At 39.1% G+C, this 12896-nt stretch overlaps 1 protein-coding gene across 1 annotated transcript; it reads right to left on the bottom strand.

Annotated features, from left to right (window-relative positions):
• Positions 1–6652: 6652 nt before the first annotated feature.
• Positions 6653–8027, bottom strand: LOC146960546 (uncharacterized). Its single transcript, XM_085772289.1, has 4 exons — positions 7891–8027; positions 7487–7556; positions 7275–7370; positions 6653–6970 (listed from the first exon to the last, which is right to left on the bottom strand). Exons 1-4 carry the CDS (start codon positions 8025–8027, stop codon positions 6653–6655), a joined length of 621 nt encoding a protein of 206 aa, XP_085628415.1.
• Positions 8028–12896: the final 4869 nt, after the last annotated feature.

The raw sequence follows: 12896 nt of genomic DNA, 5'->3' as shown, positions 1-12896 counted from the left end.
CCAAAGCATTTCCATCTAACAGAAAGCGATAGTTGGGGTTATTTGAGGTGAGGTTTTCTGAGATCCTTATTGATATTGATATTCAGTTTTAGAAAACTTTATTGACCCCAATAAGGGCAATTTATTAGCAGCTTACCTCATATCACACGGTACTTTACGTAAGTGGGCCAGTACGCACCGGTATACAGAGTACTGGTACTTATAGATTTTAAAGGGATAGTTCAACATTTTGGCAAATTGGCCCATTGCCATTGAGTTTATATTTATATTGAGTTTATTGTGACGTGTAAACGTTGTTATTTCTACTTTAGAAACAGTTACGGTAGCAGTGAACTCATGTTGGCAATAATTTGTTGACACAAAAGAAACGGCAATTAGGACAGGATAGAGACACCTTTCATGAAGTGGGTAAATTTCAAGTAACAAACACTGATTCATTTGTCTTCACAGATTATTCACAAGAAAATACTTGTTTGAAATCTTTGTGGAAAGTTCAATTGAACGATTTTTAAAAAATAAATCTGCATCATATTTGAATGGACAGTAGCCTATCACTTAATGATGTAAAGGTAAAGGTAAAGGTACTTTATTAGTCACATATACAGCTAGTACAGTGAAATTATTTCTCTGCATTTAACCCATCCCTGAGGAGCAGTGGGCAGCCGCTGTGCAGCGCCCGGGGACCAACTCCAGATTATGAGCCAGTGCCTGTATGTGCTGGTAACCACTGCCCACTGGCACTTATTGTTTCCCACGGATATCACATACATAGCTCAAACACTTACTGTGTGTCAGTGCAATCAGTACAGACAGTCAGGGGTAAGAGAAGGACAACCAATAAATAATAATAATAATAATAATAGAAATAAAAAGAAATGTTTGTCTTACCAATTATATAGATAAGAATATCCACCAGTCCCTATGTGAATGTTAATGTATTAGTTTGTTGCCACATTTGTCTACCCTGAGAATGAATATACGTATCAACAGTAAAGACATCGTTCTAGGTCTGAAGTGAATGTCTGAAGCTGCACTCATTATCGGCCTGCTATAGGGGAACGATAAGCCGGCTGTATGAGCAGGTGAGTCACATCGATGACAGCAAATCCTCCAGGTTGAATGAAGCCTTTGGTTCTGGTCAAATGTTTTTTCCATTTACTACCTTACACAAAAAAGAAAAGAAAAACACCTTTAAAAGGCCCTCCTCCTACCCCATCTGGGAGTTTCTGTCTGCTCTACCCACCAAGCTAAACAACAGCCCGAGAGTTTCCTTGTTGACTGTTCCAATAGGAATCCCTCCTGACTGCCACCCTCCATCCTTCACTGCAGCTCAAATTAAAACGAGCTTTACCCAACACTTCCACAGACCCACAGCTCTTAGCAGCTGTTCTCAGGTCGTTATTCTGCTATTAGTGATGATGAGTGAGTGAGATTATTCCACTTTTTGATGTTTTATAGTTTTTGAACCATTGTTCAGTGACCCTGATCATTTCTGGAGTCATTTGTCAGATTACAATGGGTGTGCATTATGTGGAATGTTTGGGCTAGAGTGGTATAGAAGTTGTCTGACAAACCAGTGCAGGGCATAGTGCTACACTGAGTGTGAGACTCACCTTTTTTTTTATCGCATTGTAACGATCCTCATATTTTTTAAAATTAATTATTATTTATTAATTATATTGTATAGTATTAATTATTATTAATGTGACACATATTAACAAGTTCATAAAAAATGCTGGTCAACCATGGCCTGCTTCTTTGTTTCTGATAGGAGCTACTGTTTTGTCACAATAAGCACAAATGTGAGACCAGCGCTGCCTCAGCCTAGGGGGCATCGATCGTTGTGGCAACCCCCTAATAAATTACCATGGCAACTTCTGAGCCTCAGGTCAGAGCAACAGCTGAGACCCGTTAAGTAATTAGGGACTCCTCTGATGTCTCTGCAGTTCTGACTCTTCTCACATACATTTATATGAACATACAGTATGTGTGAAACACAACCACACACACCAACACACAGGTCATTTTATGTGATTACAATTATACACACACACACACACACACACACACACACACACATGCTCAGAGAAAAATGTTAATGTGTCTCTGTCTTGACCTTAAATTCAAGTTCAAGTTCAAGTTTATTTATGTAGCACGTTTAAAAACAAACAACCGAGTCAACAACCAAAAATCAACGTTGTTGACTCGAGTGCAGTACAAGTCATATCAGACACATAATATCAGTTCAAACACATTCAGACTGCATTCCCGGATTTAACCCACGCTGAAGGCCAAAGAGAATAGGTAGGTTTTGAGCAAAGACTTAAATTGATAGACATCTCCAGCAGTTTTTGTGTGGGTAGGAAGCTTATTCCAGAGCCTGGGTGCTGCCACCGCAAAAGCTCTTTCACCTTTACGTTTGCATCTCGATCTAGCAACCTCCAGGAGAAGCTTACTCTGGCTGCAGTTTGAAAGCTTTAAAGGTCACATAGGGTGGGGCTAGAGTCTAGACCATTGAAGGTCTTAAAAACAAACAATAAAATCTTAAATCCTAAATTTGACAGGAAGCCAGAGGCCAACACTGGTGCATATGGTCCCTTTTTCTATTTCCAATTAAAAGACAGGCAGCTGAGTTTAGGACAAGTTGAAGCTGATGCAGGGATGACTGCCCCAGGCCAGCACACAGAGAGTTACAGTAGTCTAGTCTCAATGTAATAAAAGCATGGATAACACTCTCTCAGCCCTCAGAAACCAGATAAGGTTGGATTTTGGCAAGAAGCTTGTTCTGATCTGTTTGTCAAATTTAAACGAAGAGTCTAGTATCACGCCAAAACTTTTAGCAGATGACTGATTAGAGCAACTTAAAGGGATAGTTCACCCAAAATTGAAATTTCATTAGCGGAAGCTTCTCGAAGCTCCTCTTTCCGGTTCGTCAAATTTGGACGAACCAGGGTCCGTCCTCTTCCCAGTTCGTCCAAATTTGACGAACCGGGAAGAGGAGCTTCGAGAAGCTTCCGCTACAAAACAAGCATAAAATATAGACTTATTTAATTTCTTTCGGGACAATTTCGCATTTCGGGGCTTCAATACAAGACAGACATTACATACGAGCAGCATGGAGGTATTTGGATGTTTTTTGGTGTGTCTTTTTGTTACGAAGACAGTTGGCATCCATTTGCAACCGCTATATGGACATGCACTGCTACGCTGAGACCCCCTGTAACTCAGAGAAGCCACGGAGGACTCTGAAACTTCTCCCAGCCCTTAGTCGACATGAGGGTGAGTAGATAATGAGTGAAATTTCAATTTTGGGTGAACTATCCTTTTAAAGGGCCAAGTCATAAAAGATGTTAAACCATTCTTCTTTGTATGTTCCAAAAACATTTTTTGTTGGTGGTTTTATACTCAATTGTAAAGTCATCTGAGTTTACAGATGGTTAAATTGAGTATGTACAGGACAGTTATCAGATTCATAACAGATCACCTAATGTGTATGTGGTTTAGCAGCCCAGTGTTATTTGCATGGGATATAATACAGGTAGACACGGTTGACACCCAGGCTGCAGATTTATCAACCTCTCTGTCCTGCTGCCTCCAGTACAAACAACAGACGCAGTCAGAATCAATCACATTGATAGATGCACTCAGCTTTGTGCGGCCTTATGGCAAATGGCAATTTTATTTATGTCGCCCATGTTAACTCAATTCTAAACATTTGATGGAAAAATTTAATATAGGCATGGACAACATAGACAACATCGATAGAAGAATGCAGAAACTGAATCAATGAATCACTCAGCCAACACATCAAAGACAGCACTCAGCAACAAAACCCAAAACATCAGCACTAATAGAAACCACTGCTCCAGATTTAACCGAGTAAAGAGTACCAGAAACACACACACACACACACACAGTAATTAACCATCTTCATGAAACACTCATTTGTCATGCTGATCAGATTCTGAAATATCTCTGTGATGATGAATTCAAGTAGTTTCTTCAAATTTGCAGCATCAATAGATACTGATGCACATTAGCTGCAGCGATTTATTTTTCTCTTGTTAAATCATTCAGACTGATAACTGAGTGACTGTGCCTCACAAACAGATGTGGTGAAGCCCTGGTGTTAACATCTGTCTCAGGTGATCTCATCACAGTGTGTATGTGCTGTAGTTTTAATATGAACTTAGAATATTTTATTATGTCAAATTGATAAAACTTTATTTTATTGTAAGAGAGGTGTGCAGCACATGAACTTGCTCCATGACCCACTATCTATCCCCAGATTGGGATCAATAAAGTATATCTATCTATCTATCTATCTATCTATCTATCTATCTATCTATCTATCTATCTATCTATCTATCTATCTATCTATCTATCTATCTATCTATCTATCTATCTATCTATCTATCAAACAGCTCTCTTTCAATAGGCTTTATGAACAACTCCACTACTTTCTGATCTTAAGCCAGCTCCTTTATTTCCTGTCTTACATTATTGGACAAACTGATTAATCCAGGTGTGTCTGACCATTGTTGTACTGAGGTCAGAGTCAGACACACCTGGATTAATCAAAAACAACAACATGTTTATTGGCACATAAAGCAGGAAGTGACATCTAATCACATGATAAGTGGTCTTTGGAGATGCATTTTACATTAGATGTGAACCCTAACTTCTATCAGGTTTCTGAAGACATGGGTTAATAGAAAGTGCAAAAAGGGCCTAAGATGTTCTTTACAACAGCTGAGACCCTGAGTCCAACAAAATACCAACATGCAATTGCAACTTGCAATTCCTCATTTGAAAAAACCTTGAAATAAAAAAACTCAACTAAACAAACAAACAAAAAAAACGGACAACATTAAATAAGAGGGAACCTGGAAAGCTGCAGCTTATGATTCAATTCTGGACATTCACTCTAGTTTATTAATGCATTACACCGTAAAACCGGATAAGTTAATTCAACTCAAAAAAATTGTTGTAACTGATTACATAAAAATTTTTAAGTGACAGTTACACAATATTGTAAGTTAAGTAAACATATTTGGTTAAGTACTTTTCACTACACTTTTTTAAGTTAAGAAACTCTTCTTCATTTTGTTATTACTACTCTGTATTTTTGTTTTCAGAGTACTCAAAAACAATAAGTAGAACTAACTAAAACATATTGGTTATGTTAACAGAAAACATTTAATTTCTAAGCAAGACAATGTTTACTTTATATTAACTTTACTTATTTAAGTTCAATATACTTAAATATTTCACTTAATTTTAACTTAAAATTCCCTCAAATTAAGAAACATGAAATACATACTTAATACGTAAATTTTATTAAGTAGCTTTGACTACAAAATACAAACATACTTTGAGTAAACATTAAAAACAGATGAATTTAAATACAAGTTACTCTTTTATTAAGTAACAGCAAAGTAACAGTGCAAGTGCCTTTAGAAAATGGCAAGAGGATTATCCTAGAACCCTGGAAGTGGACAAACTCCTTTCACGGTACAGGTAAGTTTTATCGTGATACTGATATACATCATGAATTTTCTCAAACAAAAATGTTGTGGTTTTGAATACCCGACATTCCAAGCATGTCATCCCATTGATGCCAAAATTATAGTAATCCAATATTGCCATAACCATTATGTATATAAAAAAAAAGGAATTACATGCTGAAGAACATGGCAATATATCTGATTGTTGTTAACTGTTACCGTATATAGTATATCGCCAACCAAGTTCACTTCCATACAGTATAAACACTCCAAAAGTAACATCAAAAATACAGTACTGGTAGTACTTATAAAACAGTGCAAAGGCCTAAGAAAATGGCCAGAGGAAATAACCACCACATCTATGAGTGGACAAACACTTGTGATCTTACAAATACACAATTTTTCTGGGGGGAGCAAAAACAAAATCAATCACGAAAACTGTTTATTGATTTACTGTTTGGTTAGTTAAAATTTGAAGAGCTTAAAATCGCTAAAATCATAAGGGATAGTTCGAGTTTTTTGGCATGAAGTTGTATGACATCTCACCATTAGTGTTGTGCCTCAACAGTGTCAACACTTTTCCCCTACTGCATCCTGCAAGCAGTTCTGGCATTGTTGCTGAAGTTGGATCTACAGCTGTAGTGCCACCATTTATTGTTCACTCTGTCTCCCAGAGCTACAGCTGTGGATTACTCTTTTGAACTAATGGTGAGGATGTCATACAACTTTATATCAAAAAACCCTAACTATGCCTTTCAAATCCAATATTATCATAAACAGTTCTGTTCATTGATCATCACCCGTACATTAACGATTCCACAGAAATGGCTACAGCAGTACAAAGAGAATAGCAAAAATGAACGACCTACTAAGAAGCTACTTGTTTTACAGTACTTCCAAAACATAAACTGTTTTCCAAAAAAATATATTTTGTACTGCTCTAGCCATTTCTGTTATACACATCCATATAGTACAAACACTACAGCAAAAATCACTTTTGAACAGTAACACATTCAAAATTCACTGAGAATACTGTTGAAACAGATCTCTTTTCAAAAAAGAAAAATAAAGTGTATCAAGTGCATCCTGTGCAAATGTATCAAGTAAACAAGCAACCTGGTTTTTGTATGTCCATACACAGGAAATTACTCCACTGCCAAAATTGCATTTTTAAGGCTCAACACCCTAGGCTTCAGCTTCCCATCATCCAGGCCCATCAAGACTTTCTGGGTAAAGTCAAATGTATTGGCCAAGGCTTTTGGGTAACTTAGATGCAGCGCATAAATCAGTGCAAAAAGCATGACAAATGCATCAGCGAATGTGGGGAGCTCAATAACCATGTTACCCTCAAGCACGACTGCAATCCTCTCTGGGCAGAAGAATGTAGCATCTGTTGAACTGGCACTGATCAAGAGGAGCCCAACTGGTACGTCATCGATGTCTGGTTCGTCAGACTGTGACATCTGCGGACAAGAATAGAGATGTTGACCCCAAACTGCCTCAGCTATTTCACAAAAATACTTGCGGTAAATACATTGTTAACTAACAGCCACTGTGTGTGTGTGTGTACATATATATATATATTTTTTCCCTTTCAAAAGAACTACACAAAAATTCTCACAAGCTCTTATCTTGAGTAATCAGGTCATGCTTCCTAGCAAGAAACATAACATATTCAAACACTGAAATTTTTTAATAAAAAAAAACAAACTGATTTTCTAGATTCGAGTAAAAAAAAATGTAACTGGCATCCCATAACATACTTACATCCCATTGCTTCAGAAATCCAGAGTCATCCTCATGCAAATATGCAGGGAGAGCACGGAGGACAGCAGCACGTCTGACATGGATGTCAACTTGTTCCTTGGGTGTGAAAACATATTCTTGCTTTACTTGCTTTTAGAGGTCAGAGTCCTACCAAATATAAAGAAAACTATTGTAGCGTCATTATCAAGCACCAAGAAGCTTACACAACGAACCTGGAGGTCATAAATCCTGAAGATCTCACTGAGGACTTCTGCTACTTTCCCTGTGCGTGCAGCTTTCTTCCTGAACAAGCTCAGAAAACGGGGGGCGTGTTGATCCAACTCAGCATAGAAGCAGTTCTTCAGGTTGATGTTTGAGATTCTGTGAAACTCTGCACAGATCTGTAAAAAAATAAAATGATTGCTTAAGTCAGAGCATTGTATATGTGTCTTTCCTGAGGAAAAATAAGACACATGGCAATGGAAACATACACGGACATACTATGACCACTTGTTAGCTTTTGGAGAAAAATTAATCTACATTAGAGTAAGACTATTTAAGTTCTCACTGACAAAACCACACAAAGGAATTAAATTTAGTACATCTACTCAAATGTGTGTTGTGAGAGACATATTACCTGTGACTCAAGTTTGAGGGCAGGCCAGCGTTCCAGATGTCGCCGACAGGTGGCTCATCATCGATGACCTCTTTGCGCCGCAGGGCAAAGGTGGTCTGCATCAACTTTCCAATCAGGAGAAGGTTCTTGTCACTCATCTTCACTTCATCTACGATTTGGAGTCTCAATTGTTCAAGGCTTGCAGCATCTTCACCTCTTGGGAAATTAGGAAGGAAATTCACCTCTGCCCTCTTTGGTCTTTTGATGTTAGCATGGGGAGCTTGTCTGTCTGGGTTGTTTCTGCTCCTCTTCCCAGAATTTACAGCTACCTCAAAAATTCCTGCCCGACTCAACTTGCTACGGTAGTTCCCCATTTTAAACCTCAAACTATATTTCCAACCATACCATCCTGTCTGAGATCCTGGCTCTTTAAGACAGGGATGCTTGGTGACAAGTGCTTCTGCTACCACTGACAACTGCTTATCCTCAGGGTATGCTGTGAAGCTATGCATTTTGTTAGCAAGGCTCTCGAGAATATCATGCTTTTGTCCCTTAGATAACCTAAGCGTTTTCCCTGTTCGCTCATATGTAGCATTTCCCTCATCAAGTAAGAATTCTACCTCATGAGAAAAAGTCGGCACTGAAAAAACATCAGGCCATCTTTCAGCCCTGGCTGAAGTCATAGCATGAGGCAATATTATTGTGTCATCTGATGCAACTGAACTGGCATCACTCTCAGACCTGATCACTTTCAGTACAGCCTTCTGCGGAAGTTCTTCAATGTCTACAAGTGAACATAACTGCCCATCAAAATCTGGATCTTGGTATGCTAGGCTAAAGTCACCGTCTAGCCTAAACTTTTCTTTCATCATAATTTTTAGCTCATCCACAGATTCTGGACGTGAATTGAATGTCATCTTTCTGACAATGTCTGGAGAGGTATGGACATGAAGGAGGAAGTTTTGAGCTGCCATTTCCTATCATTAAGAAGGAAAAGAGAGAGAGAATTCATTAATGACAACAATTTGGCTGAAAATAATTGCCAACAATTTCCTTCATATTTAATTTTTCAATACAAATCACTGTTTATGATTGGTGCAAGTCATTATTTTAAGCAGAAGGCACTGTTTCAAGGGACTGTATAATAGAGCTGGGCAATGTAAGGATATCATGATATGGGACTAGATCATCTGGTGATATGGCATAAGTTCTGTCATTTCCTGGTTTTAAAGTCTGCATTACAATAAAGTAATGTTACTTTTTGAAATGACCATACTGATCTGGCTGTTCTATTATATTCTCATTACTGATAATTATTAATCAAAACTCATTGTGTAAATATTTTGTGAAAGCACAAACAATCATCCCTACGATATTGATGAAATATTAATAGGGGTATTTGGTCAAAATATCTTGATGTTTGATTTTGCCCCTATTGCCCAGCACTATGGTACAGTGCAGGTGCCTGCTTCTAAATACATTTTAATGCTTCAAGTCATCAAGTCAGATCAAAATAAATCTTTTTTGTGTCAACATCAAGTGTCCATCAAGAATGTATGCTGTGAGGCTTACTGTGTCATTCAAGTCTGACGGCTGATGCACAAGGAAGTTGCCTGTAGATGTCAGCTCAAACGATCTTAAATGTTCAATGTACCAGCACTCGTAGTCCCTGCAAAGAAAAGACACAGAGTTGTTCACAAGCAGTACATGTTCAATTCTGCTGAATTTTGGAAGTCCTCCAGTCTGGCCTGCAGAAACAAACATTCCTTTTGCAAACTCTGTGCCATTTATGGAGAGCTTTGATGTACTGTATACAGTTTGGCTGTCTGTCTTTGTTTGTATGAAGTCTTTGGCCACTTGTGGCAGTGTTTCAACTTGGACCGAGGTGACACTTGAGGCTTGTGTGTGGGGTCTGAAAAAAGATGGCGAATTGAGGTGATACGCCATCATATGCTGATGCCTGGTTGCAAGAGTTTTCAAGACATTCTTGAAATTCTGTGTGTCGTGTATCACCCTCTTGAAAAAGCGATGTTTTCCCTCAAACCTCATGGTCCAGAGGTTAACAAGTGGCCCAAAACGCTTTGTCAGTTCTGGGTAATGCTCAATGTAATGATGTTTTGGTCTGAGCTTAAAGTCTGGAAACACAGCTTGAAGACCCTGTCTGTGATCACTTATTTTAGCCTGCATGTACTGGATGTGTTCCTCTGTGAAAGATGGGGACAACACCAGCTGCACAATGTCTTTCAGGTCCATCAGTATGGCCCATGTTTCATCTCCTTCCGGAACTTTACTTCCTACCATAAGAGGCAATAACCTCAGCAGAGTGGAATTTTCGTGCCCATTGCCGCCAATGGTTAATTTGGCAGCAAAAGATTTTGGGATTGGTTGTGGTTTGTCAACCCTATCAGAGTGCTGATATGGAAATGTGCGAATCTTTGTGTTTAGATATTCAAGTGTGAAGTATTTCAGACGAATCATCTCCCTGATGCACAAGGCCAATTCCACTGGCACAATACCCTCAAAAAGGTCGTGAAGTATATCAGGCGGGAAACCAGAAATTGGATGAAAATGCTGCAATGTCTTACTGAGAGCACACTCACCCTTAACGCCGCAATGAGATGCAGTTTCTCCTTGCACAACTTTCTGCACATGAATATCATGGCAGGTCGTCGTTCTCATGGAAAACTCTCCTTCAGAAACATCTTTGGACTGTCTCTGAGCTGCAGTGCAGACACAAAATCTGCAGGTGTAATCTCCTCTGAAGCACTGTACAAAGCCTGCAAGACCATGAGCAGCCAAATTATCAGCTGCGACACACATGACAGTGCCTTTTACACATTGGCCGACAGGTTCAATAAAGATGCCATCCTGCTCAAGAGTTCTCAAATCTTTCAACAAAGGTGAAAGGACACTTTCATAACCGCAACTCTGCAAATCAGGTACTTTGCACAGCAGAGCTAGCTGTATGACATGAAGGCTGGAACGATACATACTGGGTATATTGGCTAGCAACCAGTATACTGCACAAAGCTTGTGGATCTTTCTAGCGGTGCCTAAAGGATTAGCTAGCTCAATGTCATCCACATACAAAATCAGTGACAACTTCAACTCTCCTGTTGCTGACAACCATGGATTTTCTTTGAAATATGTCCCATCTTCATGAGACATGTACATTCCAGGTGGTGATGGTTTAGTTTCTTGAATCTTGTCAAGAAGATCTGTATTTTTAAACATTGTTTGAAGCATCTGTAGTACTGGAACATACACGGCTGTGTGCCCAGTGGAATCCACAGCATACTGTACTGGCATTACCAGAGGGTAGTTACTCCTTACAAACGCTTTCCTCCGCTTAGCAGTGGACAACTCTGCACCCTCAGCAGTAGTGCTGACAAAAACATTACTTTTCATGACGGCTTCCACAATTTCATTAAGAAGAGCATCATTTAGAGACTGACTATGCTCTCCTAAAACCTTGATGATTGAGTCTCTCACAAGGGGTTTGGACAATGTGAATATTTGTGCCAAATTTTCAACTATGTCTTGTATCGCCATCTCTGATACATGCAGAACACTGTGCATTTTCAAGAACAGGGAAGCCAAGTTGTTTCTCAGTTGAGCTTGCAATTCACCACTGTCAAATCCAGACTCAGGAGGATTACACTCTGGAGCATCCAGCTCAAGAAAAGAGGGACCAGCTTCATCAGATTCAGCTTGTCCCTGAACTGGTTGGCAGTCAGTTTCTGTCAAGACAATCTCAGTTTTAAAAGCTGAGACTTCACAGTCTGGATGAGTCCTACTTTTGTGAGCATTGAATGAGGAATACACATTGGTACGGTAGTGGCAATTTTTGAATGGACAATCCACCATCTCATTCTGTTTTAAATGTGTCCTTAAATGACTGAGAAGAGTTTTATCATTAAAAGGTTGTTTGATTTTACACACAGCACAGACAAATGACACACATCCTAACAGACTGCCACTTTGTATTCCTGTCTGAGTGTGTGACCGGCTTAAGTAAGTTTTCAGTGCATTTAATGAATAAAATGTGCAGACACAGTCATCATAGAGACAAGGCAATGGACTGACTGAGGAGAAATTGCTATGATGCAAACGATAGTGTTCAAGCAACTGTGTCCTTTTATCAAAGACAGTAGCACAAAGTTTGCACCTCCAAGCCATGGCAAAACCAAAATTCTCAGGACCACGTTTTACATGATATTATGTTCAGTAGACATACCAGGTTGAAGGCCCCGTTGCTTCAGCCTGCAGAGAGAGAGAGAGAGAGAAGGAGACAGACAGACAGACAGACAGGAGAAAGAGAGAATTAAAAGTTAGACAGGCTGCAACCTTTATAATGTAATGGAATATTTTTCTATCAATAGCATTGAACATTCATCAGTTACTTAACATTACAGGCATTGCATGAAACACAGTGTTGTTTCAAACTGTAATACACAAAATCCAAGGACACCCTAAAAAAACTGTTCATGGAGAGGGGAGTCTCAAACAATTAAGATATTTATTTTTCTATTTCTTTGTTCTGTAGGGTTTACTTGCATGTTGAAACGTTACAAGGTGAGGAGCAACATAGAATTCAGTCAGAAGGTAGTTAATATATATCTTACTGATACCTTGCTTTCATAAAGGCTTTGCTGAGTATAATTGTGTAAATGTTTAAACAGGCTGCTTAATACTTTTAAATATCACACTGTATGGACAGCTGTTTCAGCTGTAAAGTGTGTTATTATGAAAAAAAGTGTGTTACTTGACTGTCCGATTTACCTGACAGGCAGTTCCCTGTTCCCCCCCTCTAACAGGACGGCTGTCCGTCTGTCTTCGCTTCGCTCTCCTATGCTCTGCTCTCCCCCGCATGCCTCTGCGCTCCGCTTGCACCGCACCACCCCACCCCCGTAAACGAATACTCGAGTAGCGGCCTCAAATACTCGGATAGTAAAATCTGCTACTCGTTGCAGCCATAATCTTCAAAACAGTCCTTACACCACTAACCGTAAAATGTATAAAAGCCT

Source organism: Trachurus japonicus, unplaced genomic scaffold, assembly GCF_045865225.1.
Source record: "Trachurus japonicus isolate A0001 unplaced genomic scaffold, Traja_1.0 AP030248.1".
In the NCBI taxonomy this organism is placed as follows: domain Eukaryota; kingdom Metazoa; phylum Chordata; class Actinopteri; order Carangiformes; family Carangidae; genus Trachurus; species Trachurus japonicus.
This window is presented reverse-complemented; position numbering and strand designations above follow the sequence as displayed.

Bases quoted from the DNA above. Each gene is read 5' to 3' on its own strand.
- LOC146960546 (XM_085772289.1), bottom strand. From the start codon at position 8,027: ATGAGTGACAAGAACCTTCTCCTGATTGGAAAGTTGATGCAGACCACC. The intron at 7,557-7,890 runs GTAATATGTCTC...GAGCTTGTTCAG, and splicing joins CCCTCAAACTTGAGTCACAG to GAAGAAAGCTGCACGCACAG. The intron at 6,971-7,274 runs GTAAGTATGTTA...TCTTGTCCGCAG, and splicing joins GATTTCTGAAGCAATGGGAT to ATGTCACAGTCTGACGAACC.